General features: G+C 37.8%; 1 protein-coding gene across 1 annotated transcript in view; it reads right to left on the reverse strand.

The window, feature by feature from the left end:
• Window positions 1-253: 253 nt before the first annotated feature.
• LOC139737635 (5'-3' exonuclease PLD3-like) overlaps window positions 254-14,599 on the reverse strand; it is a 108,586-nt gene continuing 94,240 nt past the window's right edge. The window contains exons 8-9 of the mRNA XM_071648309.1: window positions 11,907-12,009; window positions 254-3,460 (exon numbers count right to left, since the gene is read on the reverse strand). Coding sequence (XP_071504410.1) covers window positions 3,282-3,460; window positions 11,907-12,009 — 282 coding nt within the window. The 3' untranslated portion in view covers window positions 254-3,281. The remainder of the gene's footprint in view (window positions 3,461-11,906; window positions 12,010-14,599) is intronic.

Genomic DNA, 14,599 nt, shown 5'->3' on the forward strand with positions numbered 1-14,599 from the left:
TTTCACGATAAATCTGTAATGTAATCTTTTTTTTCAATTCATTTTTTCAATTCCAATTCCTTAAATTTCATGCATTAATTAGCATAATTAATTTATTAAAAATAAATTTGAATAATTGTGAAATAATTACCTATTCAGTTTTGTAGATTACCTTGTGGATGACGCGCGTGCCAATTTTCCTTGTGATCACGCGGTCAACGGCCAAGATCTCAGGGAGGGCCCAATGAGCCCCCCCCCCCCCCCCCCCCCCAGTCCTGCGAGGCATCAAAATAGCCCAGTCTTTTTAGAGTTAAGAAAAACAAACAAAAAACAAAAAACAATGTATGAGATTTTCATGTTGTGCTTTATACCAAAACTTCATCACATAAAGAGCACCTGGCACCAACATGCCAGATCCTTCTGCACTTTTCACATCACTGCCAGACTCCCCTAACCTGTACTGTTCATTCTGCGCAACTGACAATCTATTTCAAGGCAAAACATAGTTCTCAGAAGGGCTCAAAATTCATCTTCCACCATGGGAATTTACTTGTAATATATTGACTAGGTCATCAAAGACATTTGTTTGGCTGATGGAATTTGCCAGGAAGACGAGTTGTTATGGGGGATTTTGAGCTCGCAAGTGCAAAATAATTTTGACTGTATGCACACAACTTTTATTCCTGAAGCACCCTCCCCATTCAGTAGTGGGTAGGTAGAATGTTACCAGGATGTGATGATTGAATCATCAAACTGCATGCTATTCACTCTCAAGCAATGGATACCGTGTTGGCCCAATTTATGTGACCCTGTATCACAAAAACACCAAAAAAGTCACCAGACATGGACTTTTAAAAAGTGAACTCTAGGCTTTAAAATGATGTATAACGTCATACAGATGGACTTTCCTCACCTACCTAAATAATGGAAAGAAAGTGCACACTCTGGAAAAGTGTTTACTGAGAAAAGAGGCTTTGAAGTTTACAGTCTGTTCACATGCTTAATTTCCCTAAGCTGTGCTTTGTGCAATGAATGGGACAAAAAGCAGGATGTAAAACCCCTTAGCGACCACAATGAGGGAATTATCAGATTAAGCGAAATTTTGTACACTTTATTCATGACTATTACTAACCCTTAAAGCAGTAGCATCAATCTTTCAAAAGTTATTAGAGTTGAAAGTGAAGAGTATGTAAAGAGTTTTTAAGAACTGAAAAGAGGCCTCTAACACATACTATCCAATCACACTATTCTGCAAAAAACAACAAGTGTTTCAGAAAAATAATGCAAAAGAAAAACAATCTCCCATTGGCATTATGATCCCAAACTTTAGAATTATGTAGAAGAATTGCTCTTTTAGAAAATACAGAAAACTAAAGATTGACAAGGTTCACCCATTTCACCTATTTTGAGTCCTCATGTAAAATCGGGGCGTGCAACTTTTTGTCATTTTTGTGATGCATGATCACATAATCAATACACACAAATTCAAAACATCGCATAGCAACCACGTTCTGGTATGCTCTAAGATTGCACTACTTGCGGCAGACCTTTTCAGATAAAAGTTTGCATTTTTTTCATTACCAAACTGCAACTGTGTTATCACAGCATCATTTCACACCTTTCTTATGCATAGGTCTCCATTTAAGTGCAAAATTTGAGTTTCTGCAGTCATATGAGAACTTTGTTTTACCTGTAATCTTTGAATCTTTGGGGGGATTGTTTGCCATGCTTCAAGGGGGAGCCAAGTCTGTAATACCAAGTAGGTTCAAAAGCTGAAATTCCATCTGGCTATAATTATCAAACAGCTGTCACTTTATTAGGGATGCACAAAAGAATTGCACAGGTGCACTTGTGCCTTTGATGATCAGGGTTTGATACCATCATCTTTCTGATCATTCTGAAGTTTCATTTTGAACTCTAGCATAATGTCAGGTATTCATATATTACTGTAAAAGTGGATATTTTCGTGTGACCAATTTTTGGCGCTTGGCCGGGTAAGAAGAGTTTTGCATGTTTTTAATCCCGCGGAATCAAGATATCAATTACAGGAACATATGGCAAGTAAAAATTTCATGTGCTTTTATTTTCGCGCTTGTTTCCGTTGCACGAAATGAGCGAAAATTTCTTTTACAGTAATATGAAATAAAACCTCACCTGGTAAAAAATATTAAACAAAAGTCAGTACTGTTCTTAAATATGTACAAAAGAGTAAATCGGAGCTGTGTGTTACAAAAGCATTTAAAACTTTACCCTTGTGGAAAGCCAATTTCACCACTATTCTGATAAATTCTGACAAATAAAACTTGCATTGTATAATCTTCTAGTGTAGTTCCTTTAAAACAAATTCACAAAAAAAAAACCCATTCACTTCTATGACTTTCAAACTCTTTATGCATACAAGCATACACACACACACACATCCAATCAATCAATCAATCAGTCAGCTAAAAGAAAAGAAAAACAAAAAGTTTTTTGCAGCATCCTTTGGAAGGCAGAACAAACAATGAAGATTAATCTCCAGAAAGCCAGACTGTCTTTTGTGAACCTATAATATTGCATTTACTTGCAAGCTGGTGATGCTTTGATTGTTCAGCATTAAATTCTTACAACTCACATTATTCAAATGCTACGATAGTATTTTAGCTACCAACCAGAACGGTATGAATATCTCATAAGAATAAACAAAACAAAACAGAGAAATGAACAAATAACCAGTATACATCTAACACCTTGGTATTTCTTGTGCTTTTAGTGCTGGAAGAATTCCAAAGTGAAAAGTGAAAGTTTCATAATCTGACATCATATCAACAGACAAGGATAAGAGGCTAGCTACTCATTTGTGTCTCACTCTGATTACATTATGCTCAACAACATCTTGTTTATGTAAAGTTAATTGCCGGCTTGAGAGTTGAGGTCAGTGACTTCAGATATGAATTCTCAAGAGAAGTCCTTGCAAGCCAAGGACCAAATGGTTGCAGAAATGCATGCTACAGCTGAAGGTACACCAAGGGTATGGCTGAGGATAAGCCATATGGTCAAATATGACTTTTCACCAGCAGCTTGGTTATTTTGGCAACAAATGCGTAATTTTGTTAGTTATTATGTATTTGTACTGGTAATTTTGTTACAATATTTTGATAGTCAATATGTCAAGTAGTAAAAAGTTAGTTATTTGACAGAGCTGGAAGACTTTTTAGTTTTATTGCAGGCAGTTTTCGTTGGTTTATTTTTAAAGTCAAATGCTTTTGCCACTAATATCTATGTTGTTGTCTGTGGCCAGCATCTAGAATCATTCCATTCTATCAGTCCTGTCCGGAAAGAATGGGCGTGGCATGCTCCGAGTTCCAGTCCCGCTCAAATAAGGCTTTGAGCTGCTGCTGCAAGGTGACATTGCTGGAGTGTTCTTGGGCCATTGTCTGGTTTACTACAAGGCTGGCCCCCCCTGTCTTGACGAAGTAGCTACCAGACCAGTTGGAAGTTCCTGGGAGGGGATAAGGAAGGGTTAGGAGAGAAGATGGGAGGGGAATAGAGTAGAAATAATAAGCATATGAACGATTATTTTTCTATTCCTATATTTCTCTTCTCATTTTACAGTAATCATTCAATTTATTTCCTTGCTTATTCACTACTTATGTCCATATTTTTGTTGTGTGTGTTCAAACAGCATCACCTGCATCATGTGTCTGCTAATGATACAGGGAAGTCCAGTTATCATTAGGTCAGGTAAAACAAGAATAAGCTTAAAATGAGGTGGGTTTTTTGGTTCCAACAAACCTTTATGCGTTAACCAAAGGGAATTTGAAGTTTCCTTTATTTCAGGATCAAAGTATCAAGATCTCGAGATTTCGAGGGTCCAAGGTCATCATCAGATCAAAATTTGCAAAAATGCTCATATATTCAATAACATGATTGTTACTCAGCAGATTCAGACTTGTTAAGGAGGTGTATGGGAGGTTATTTTACATGTCGGACACAACAGTTTGTGATGACAGCACCCTCAGTGTTCTGACTTGGATGCTATGCCACATTTCTTATCGGATTTCATTCAAACTTGCTATGGAGGTTTATGGGGGGTTATTCTAGGCAACAAAAGTTTTTATCGACAGCATCCTCATTGTTCTGACTTTTAAAGGATGCCATGTCATATTTCTTGTATGTGCTATACCAGCCTAATTTCTCATCAAATTTTATTCAGACTTATCAAAAAAGTGTACCAATGGTCATTCCATGTGTACATGTAGGACACAACAGTTTGTGGTGATGGTCCCCTTAGTACTCTGACTTGGATGCTATGTCACATTTTTTTGTATGTGCTATACCAGCCTCATTTCTCGTCAGATTTCATTAAATCCTGCAACAGTTGCCACATTATACAACATTTGGCCCAATAAAGGATGAGGTATGTGGACGGGTTCAGGGAATACATGCCCTCAAATTTCTTTACTTTCATCCCTATCTAAAGTTTAGGAAAAATTGATAATTACAAGAACGATTAAATTTCTTAATTATCATAATGTTTTTACGGATTCTCAATTTGGGTTTCATCAGAAAGACAGCACCATTCATGCTCTTTTGAAGTTTATTGATAACACCGCACATACTTATAGATGACCATTCCCATCTTGTTGGTATCTTCCTGGACTTCTCCAAGCCCTTCGATACAATTAATCACGAAATTTTACTTCATAAATTGTCTCACTATGGTATACGATGGAAGGCCTTGGAGTGGTTCAGGAGTTACCTGCAAAACCGAAAACAATATGTATCTTTGAACAAGCACAGCTCTAGTCTTGAAGTCATTGAATGTGGCGTCCCTCAGGGTAGTATATTAGGACCTTTACTTTTCATCATTTACATAAATGATTTTTGTAGATCATCCGACATACTTTCTTTTATACTTTTTGCCGATGATTCAAATATTTTCTTCTCCCACCAACAACCAATCACTCTTGTCCATACTATTAATTCTGAATTTAAAAAAGTGACTCAATGGATAAGAGCCGATAAATTATCACTGAATCTTCAGAAAACTAAGTATATGTTATTCAGTAAGTCTATAGAAGTTTTACGCACAGATATCATTTTTTATGACGTTCACTTAGAGCGTGTATCTCATACAAAGTTTCTCGGTATTACAGTGGACGATAAACTTTCGTGGAAGCCTCATATTATTAATATTAGTAAAATAATTTCGCGTAAAATGTAAAATATTGGTATTATTAATAGACTTAAATCTCATATCCCGTTGTCTTCTTTGCTGATGTTGTATTTTTCATTAATATTACCTTATTTAAATTATGGAATCTTAGCATGGGGTAGTGCCCATCAGACTTTATGAGATAAATTATTGTTATTACAAAAAAAGGCACTTCGTATCATTTGTGGCGTTTCTCCACGTTCCCATGCAGATCCATTATTTTTTAGATATAAGATTTTTGAAATTAAAGATTTGTTTTTCTTTCAGCTGGGTCAGTTTATGTTTAATCATAACACAAATGCACTTCCCAGCCTTTTTGATTCAATGTTTCCATGAAATCAATCTTTTCATAGTTATCCCACCAGGCGATCAAATGAGTTTCATTTACCCCTTCTGAGAATGTTTGTCAGGAGAGAAATTTATTTTTGATTTTGCCAGTGAAGTAAAATTGAATTTGTTTGAATTTGTATAGATTTAGAGCTTTAAAGCTGTCCTAGAAAGCCACTAGGTCAAACTGCAAGAAACTGACTGCCTGGAAATTTACATTAAATGAGACAAAGTAAAAGTAAAAGAATAAACTGGCATAGCAACAGCATGTCTAGATCAGTTAAAATCAGACAGGGCAGTCACATGAAATGAGACAAAGCAAAAGTTAAAGAAATAGCATGACAACAGCATGCCTGGTTTGCAGTATTATGTATTAACTCAGACTATAGAAATTGAGTGAATAGAGGTGTTATGTAATAGCTCCCATCCAGGTGGTGGCTAGGAATGTTCTCTAGCTCAGTGGAGACTCAGCTATGTCAGTGTCACTAGGGTGTTGGTTGTAGTTTATTGTCCACAAGTTCATGAGTAAAGACGTTATGTAACAGCAGTCTAGACGATGGCTAGACGTATTGTGTAGGGTTTGAATAGGGCTATATTCAAGCATGCTGATTGGATGATTCCTTTAGTGTAGAAAAGGCATGAAAAAACAAGTGTATGGGAGTGTAAGGGACTTTAGTGTCAATCTCTATGGCTAGGGGAGCTATTAAAAAGCTGAGTAATGTAGAGGATCGGGGAAAAACACTTTAATCAGACATCCAGCATAGATCTCCGCTTAGGCAGCAGTCGTTCTTCTGGGGATTTTCCACGTCAGTGAGATGCGAGCTCCAGCTGCTGATATAAACTGAACTTTGACAATTATTATCCGAACTTTGGTACGGAGCTCAATCTCCATTTGCCTGCTCGCCGTCGCTTGAGCTCGGGCATCGCGGGTCAAGGCAGGAGTCTGCGTGGTAGCAGTGGTGACTAGTGAAGGCCGAGGAGCTGAGAGGACCACCGATAGGGTAGCGTCTAGCTGAGTGGCCAAGTCAAGGGGTGCTTCCAAGAGACAAGCCAAGCGACTGTGCCAAAGTCGACGACGAGGGTATCGGGCTATCGATGACGACTGAGCCAAGCTGAGGGGATCACCGGTTCAAGTCATCCAAGATAACCCAGTTATGTATTTGTAATTTGTTCCCGACTATCTTTTATGCCTAATGTATTGTTATATGCTGTGAATGAGAAAGCTACAAAGATTAAACTCAAACATAACTGCATGCAAACAGTTTGAATTTCCATTCTTTTGGTGTCAGAGTAGCAGAGAAAAAAAAAAAGTCACTCACGTGACAATTTGGAGGTCCCATCGAGACACCTCATTCGCCACATTCATGTCTACTTTTGGGGCCGTACCTTCCCCAGCACCCATCAAACCTTGAGCTGATACAGGCCTAGACAACATGGGACAATCTCTTTTCATGTGATTTGGGTTTCCACACATATAGCAACCCCTGCCCTGAAAAGTCCTATTTCCAATAGCCTTTCCTACCTTTGACTGAGCATCAGCCGGTTTCTGATACGTACTAGTCCTTTTGACCTGACTTTGTTGGGGCGGTTTGCTATCCGGCTTTGAATCTGATCGATTTCTTTCCGATTTCTGTACACCCGAAAATGCATGAGGACTGTGAGCTTCTACATAAATTTCTGCGCAGTCAACTACCTCCTTAAAATCTTTACATTTTCGTTCCTTAACAAACCTAACTACTTCTCTGGGACAATCTATCAGAAATTGCTCTTGCAAAATCAAATCTTCTAGATCCTTTCTAGTATCCCCAATGTCAGCCTCTTCCACCCAATGACCAAAATACCCCTTCATTCGAGTAGCAAATTGTTTTGGGTGCTCAAACTTCATTGGCTTAGCTGATCTGAAACTCCGCCTATAACCCTCTTCAGTGAGATGATAATACGACATCAACTCATGCTTCACTGTAGCATAATTCTGGCGATCATCAGCACTCATCCGATTCACAACATCTAACGCTTTGCCTGATAGATTGGAAATCAAATACAACACCCACATGTCTACTGGGATATTCTGACTTTTCATCAACATTTCGAACTTTGTGACATAAGCATCAAACTTATCATGTGCATCATCAAAGCGACCTACTTTCAGCTTTAAGCCAGCTAACTGGGGCCTACCAACATTCGCTGTTTCTTCCTCCATACTCAACTGTGCTAATTTTATTTCATGTTCGCGCGCCTTTTCTAGAGCGTCGCGTTCACGCTCAGCTTTGCGTGCTTCACGATCAGCTTCACGGGCAGCTTCACGGGCAGCTTCACGAGCTTCGCATTCAGCTTTAAGCTCTGCTTCAATTGCTTGGCACCGCTCTGAAACAAAGCTACTCAATTCACCACCACTAAGGCCCATTTCTCTGCCTAATGAAGAGAACTCTCTGGTTTGCTCAACACTAGCCACACTGACTATGTAAATTCCAGACCAAGAACACATGTAGTCGTACACAACAACAGCTGGCTAACACCTAGCTTTCCAATTCCGACAAAAGTACTACCTTGTAACCAGCGTACTTATCAACAATTTGTATTTCCGAACGAGCATACAATTGCAAATGACAAACAGCTGAAATTCACCCAACAAATATTCCACATACCAAACCGCCAATACCTTGTCAAAAGCGTATCGGAATGCAAGCAATGTGAAATGACACGAGTTCACTTTACAGACATTCCACATACCAAGCATGCCTTGTCAATAAGCATACTAGAGCTGTATCTCCTAATGAGCATACAATTGATTTGGGACTGTTCAAACCCAATACTACAATCCACCAAACATGCCTATACCAGGCGACACCAAGGGCGTAACCTTGCAATAAAATAACACTCCGCACAGATTCATTCATGCATGCAAACCCCGAATCTATCACACTGCCTCTAACCGGCAATACCAAGGGTGTAACCTTGAAAAAGGAGTAACACTCCACATAGACTCATGCACACAAACCCGAATCTGTCAACCATGCATATAACATGCAGCACCAAGGGCGTAACCTTGTAATAAGGAGCAACACTCCACACAGATTCAACATCCGAATCTCCATCACACATGTGCCTCTAGTAGGCAACATCAAGGGCATAACTTTGGAAAGAAAAACTTCAATCAAACTGTCACGTAAGGCGACATGCTCGCACGATTCATACTGGGGTAATGTTTCCGCTCAAACATACGAAAAATTTATTATATCGACAATAAAAACATGTAATATATGACGGTAATGCATGTGATTGAGCAATAAAATTTCAATCAAACACAAACATCGCATTTAAGCCTAAAACATGTTAAAAGAGTATCTGAATAAATTGTTCTAATCAGGTAGCAGTATCTCGGTGGGACCTCCAAATTGTCACGTGAGTGACTTTTTGTGTCTCTTTTTGTGCCTCATGTCTCGCTATTGTCTGGGCGGTCAGAAAGTTTGACTACTATCTGTTTGGGAGAGTGTTTGAGATCCACACTGACCACAAACCCCTCACGTACCTCCAAACAAAGAAGTCGAAAAAAAAGCGAATCATGAGGTGGAGTATGTGCCTACAGGAGTATAGGTTTCGCCTGGTGTCCATAAGGCTGCGTTCACATAGAAATATTCGGTATTCGGTATTCGCTATTCGCTATTCGAGCACCGAATACACCATCACCCGCACCGTCAACTCACCATCCCATGTAGTGAGGATTTCTTCCTCCTACATTGCAGCAAATCTTATTAACAATTTCTAAACTGCATCAGAATGTCAGTCTACATGCTTATTTTTGCTAAAGGGCAAATCCAGACCAAAATTGTCATTATTTCATAAACGAGAGACGGTATACGCTGCAAGAAAATCGAACAAGCTCGATTCCCACTTTGCTATACTTTTCGCAGCTATTCGGTACTTTCGAATAGTGCCCTCTTATGTGAACCGGTGTGAGGAAATCCTATCGTTCGATTCAAGCTATTCGCGTGCCCTCGAAAAACGGGCCCGAATACCCGAATAGTATACTTCTATGTGAACGCAGCCTAAAGGGGTCCGAAAATAGGGCTGCTGACCTCATGAGTAGATTGCTGTAACTGTTTCTATTGTTGTTTGCAATGGACCTTACTTTCCCATTACATGTCAACGAGACTCGCAAAAAAAGTCTCAAAGAGAGAGAAGAACATTCCTAGCCACCACCTGGATGAGAGCTATTACATAACACCTCTATTCACTCAATTTCTATAGTCTGGGTTAATACATAATACTGCAAACCAGGCATGCTGTTGTCATGCTATTTCTTTAACTTTTGCTTTGTCTCATTTCATGTGACTGCCCTGTCTGAATTTAACTGATCTAGACATGCTGTTGCTATGCCAGTTTATTCTTTTACTTTTACTTTGTCTCATTTAATGTAAATTTCCAGACAGTCAGTTTCTTGCAGTTTGACCTAGTGGCTTTCTAGGACAGCTTTAAAGCTCTAAATCTTTACAAATTCAAACAAATTCAATTTTACTTCACTGGCAAAATCAAAGATAAATTTCTCTCCTGACAATGTTATTGGCTCAAAATACATTGAAATACACTGGCCCTAGATTTTGGAATTCTTTAAAGGGATCGGTATAGTTTTGGTTGAGAGCTAATTTCAGGTTTCTAACATTTTTGGTGAGATAATGCAAACCCTCTTGGAATATGAAAGAGCATGTAATTCTTTGAGGAACTCACTGTTTATTTGGTGAAATTTGGTTTTGAAATGGCTGAGATATCCAAAAAACAGCGATTCTAATAAAGTGTGGGACCCACACTTTATCACGATCGCTTTGCTTTACTTTGTTTTTGGATGTTTCAGTCATTCCAAACCAGATTTTCATCATATAAACTTTGAATTCCTCTTAAAATGGTATGCTCTGTACTATATCATAAGTGTTTTCTTGGTATCTCGCAAAAAGTTAAAAGCCCAATTCTCATCTCCACCAATACTGTACCATCCCTAAAGTTGTGATATAAAAAATTCTTTATCTTTGAATTCGTTTAAGCGTAAGTTAAAAATTGTTTTTTTGAACTTATGAAGATATATACGATTCATTATTTAGCTGGTCTTTACAGCCTAAGGGTTCATCGTCAATCATTGATTTTATCATTGTGTATTTTTTACATTATCTTATTTGCACAAACTTTGCTCGGCTGATCGAGCTGAAGCACCTCAATTCCCTCTTCTGATCCCGATGTTCAGCGTGTTGGCTTTTCCTTTCATTTCCTTTTTCTTTCTCTCCTTTCTTTCCATTATTCTTTTGTGTTTTATTACTGTAAAGTCATGTAATGTCGTTGTGTTTCTACTGACTTGTTCTGTCCTGTCTTTGCAAAAAAAAAGTTAAATGTATTCACAAGAATCCTTTGAGTGGTTCACAATTTACAAGCATACTTCTCAGTGAACCTCTCAGTTCTTTCTTTTTTTTTCTCCAAACATAACTTTGTATTTTGCTGGTATGCATGTATAATTTTGTATTTGTTAACCATTATCTACCATGTATAAGTAAAATACATGCCTATGTTATATCATCTGATTCATTTCGTGTTATGTTTGCCGAAAAAGAAAGAAGGAATGAAATAAATGAAAGGAAATGAAAGGAAATGAAATGAAATGGGTCCCCCGTGTGAGTCAAGTGGTGTGAGTGCTCAGTCTATGCATTGAGTACCCTCATCTCCAAGGTATGTAGACAAAGTGAAATGTCAGCATTTAAAGGCAAAATTTTAGCATTTTAACCCAACCATTGACCCTGACCTTTGACCCCATGGCCCAAACACTTACCAGAGAATCTTTATCTGGTAATACATGTATGCACTGAGTTTCAGAAAATACCTTCAGGCATTACATGCATATGGGGGAAATAGTTAAACCTAGAGAAGTTGACCTTGACCTTTGACTCCATGACCCCAAAAGTCCCAAGAGAAATACTGACAGGCAGTATGTGCATGTGTACTAAGTTTCATGAAGATTTTGTGAGCCATTTATGAAATATGGAGAAAAAAAGTGAAATTTAGCATTTTCACTTTACCTTTTGACCTTTGATCCCATGGCTCAGAACTTTCCCAGGAGAATCTTTATCACGAAATACATCATTAGTGTATACACCAAAAAGGGCACAAAATAAAGGCAAAGCTAACAATGGAAATATAACTTTAATATTTTACCCTTGCAACACCAAGTTACATCCTTTACTGTAAAAATGACCATATACATGATATATATATTATAGATATTATATAATAATTCAGGGACCAGCATTTCTATTTCGTTATAACTGTGTGAAATATAATGGGAGTGTACTTAATCCTCCGCTTTAGAATGCAAGAATCATATTTATTTGCTTTGATAAGCAGTGCAAAAAAATATTGCTCTCACCAACATAGGCCGCATTGTCCGTCACCATGTACTTGTTATGACTCACTCGCGAGAAAGGGATGCGATGCTCAATTGGTGTGTATGCTGGAACCCGGAACAGTTTCTACCAGGACACAGAGAAGCAAAACACTCACTGTAACTCAGTATTCATGCATAGTTTGTTAACTTCTTTAAAGTCCTGTGTGTGCTTTTGATGGATAGTTCCTTCCCATATGGGCAATTCCGCAGTTAGGTGGACATGACATGGATAAAAGAAATGTGCCTCTTTATCTTACTCTTTAATCTAGGTATCAACTAATGCCATGGATGTTCACCAATCATTAAGGTCTTTCAAATTCAGTAGATTTTATCTTTCATATTGATTGATTTCGCGAGATCTAAAACCATCATTTAAAATGTACATGTGGGACTGGGGATGCTGAAATTCACTTAAATGCAAATTACAGTGGGTTCCTTTGAAATTTTTTCCTCAAAGTTTTGCTAAAGGGTAAAAGATAAATACATTTAAATACTCCAGAAGTCATGTGACATTTTATCAATTACAAAAGGGTGAAATGACCTGCGGAATTACTCCGGACAAATGTAACGTTACTAACCGTAACGTTACTAACCATGCTTTTGGGGGTCTAGCTAAGAAATTATTGGTCGAACTGCTAAAAAACATTGTGTGAACATTTGTCATGATGCAATAATTGAAATTAATGCAACACTTTGTTTGAAGTAATTTGAATTTTTGCACACTTTTTGTTACAAGACATTGATTTTTTTGTCATGTCCTTTTTTCGTAACGTTACTAACCAGCCCTTTAAGTTGCCATAGAAATTCTAATATTTCTTGGATTGTATTCATTCTTTTCTGTATCATAAACCTGGGAATGATGAACATGTTTTTGACATAATTTTGGCTTGAAATGAATAAATCGTAATTTAGTAGTAAAAACAAATATCTAAATTTGTTCAAATGTAACGTTACTAACCGCGGAATTGCCCATATGCACGAATTATTTTTACAGATTATCTTTCTCATAGTTGTTGTTGGATAAAGGTTTAATTGATTTTAATGTTTCATCTCATGGAGGTCACTTGTCTGTACTAACTTCTGTACCTCACAAAGTTATTTTCCCATCATTCCCAGCATTTATTAAAAATTTGAGCATGTTTAATTTGCAAAGTATATCTTTTTCCTTGAAAATACATTGTTCAGAGTCTTAAAGGGATCGTATAGTTTTGGTTGAGATCTAATTTCAGCTTTCTTACATTTTTTGGCGAGATAATGAAAAACCTCTTGTGAAATATGAAAGTGCATGTAATTCTATGAGGAATTCAATGTTTATTTGATGAAAATTAGTTTTGAAATGGCTGAGATATCCAAAAAGAGCGATTCTAATAAAGTGTGGGACCCACACTTTATTACGATTGCTTTATTTTACTTTGTTTTTGGATGTTTCAGTCATTCCAAACCCGATTTTCATCAAATAAACTTTGAATTCCTCTTAAAATGGTATGCTCTGTACTATATCATCAAGTTTTCTTGGTATCTTGCAAAAAGTTAAAAGCCCAATTCTCATCTCCACCAATACTGTACCATCCCTTTAAGGCAGCAAGATTTCTAAGTGCATAGAAAAAGTGATTCCTCCCAGAAAAATTATATCCTCAAGGCCAAAATTTGTGTGTCCTTTTCTTTTGGCAGTCATGTCCCTGTAGTCAAAGGCGTGTCCTTTTTTCTTTTGGCCATCAACCCTCTCTCTTTGTTAAATTGTTTTGGGGTTCCGTGGTGACAGAGTAGAGTATTTTTGGCAGGAAAAGTAGTAGTAGCAGAAGAAACTGCCTGCCGTTTTCTGTTTGCAGTAAGTTGCCTGCAGGTGACTGGTGCGTGATCCACATGTAGAGCGCAGGGAGAATACATGAAAAAAACAAAAACAAAAATAAACAAATTTCTCCTCCCATCAGTACTTCGAAAGTATCCCCCACTGCCAAATTAAAGAAGAAAAAATGAACGATGTCAAGCTAAGCATAAAACTAATTTCTTGCCTTAAATTTTTCCTTTTCATCCAAATAATTTTCTGAATTATCCCCCAATGCTCAATTAAAAAAAGGAAAAATGTTACTATTTGCTACTTTGAATGTTCATCTTTCCGAAGGTACACTAAACCCAAACTGAATGAAAGAACGAGGAAAGGGCCAAAATGTGTCTTGCCAATTTGCCTAAAAGAAATTAATGCTTTTCTAACTCCCGGAAGTTCATTGACCCTGCCTATGACCTTGTGGTGACCTTCTACTCTCCAAGGGACATTTACCAGCCAAGTTTGGTCACAAACGGACATAGGGATCATAAGTTACGAGCAATAATCGAAACGCGCCGTAAAAACTTAACATTGGGCCCTAAAAGTTCGTTGACCCCTGTCTGTGATGAACTTCAACTCCCCAAGGGACATCTACAATCCAAGTTTGATCACAAACGGACATAGGGATCAAAAGTTACGAGCCATAATCGAAACACGCCGTAAAAACTAACATTGGGCCATAAAAGTTTGTTGACCCCTGTCTGTGAGCTTTGACCTTGTGGTGATCTTGAACTCCCCAAGGGACATCTATCATCCAAGTCTGGTCACAAACAGACATATGGATCAAAAGTTTTGAGCCATAATCATAACACGCCATAAAAACTTAACATTGGGCCCTAAAGTTCGTTGA

Source organism: Diadema antillarum, unplaced genomic scaffold, assembly GCF_040938485.1.
Source record: "Diadema antillarum isolate AM-2024a unplaced genomic scaffold, OU_Dant_1.0 seq00000697_RagTag, whole genome shotgun sequence".
Classification (NCBI taxonomy): Eukaryota; Metazoa; Echinodermata; class Echinoidea; order Diadematoida; family Diadematidae; genus Diadema; species Diadema antillarum.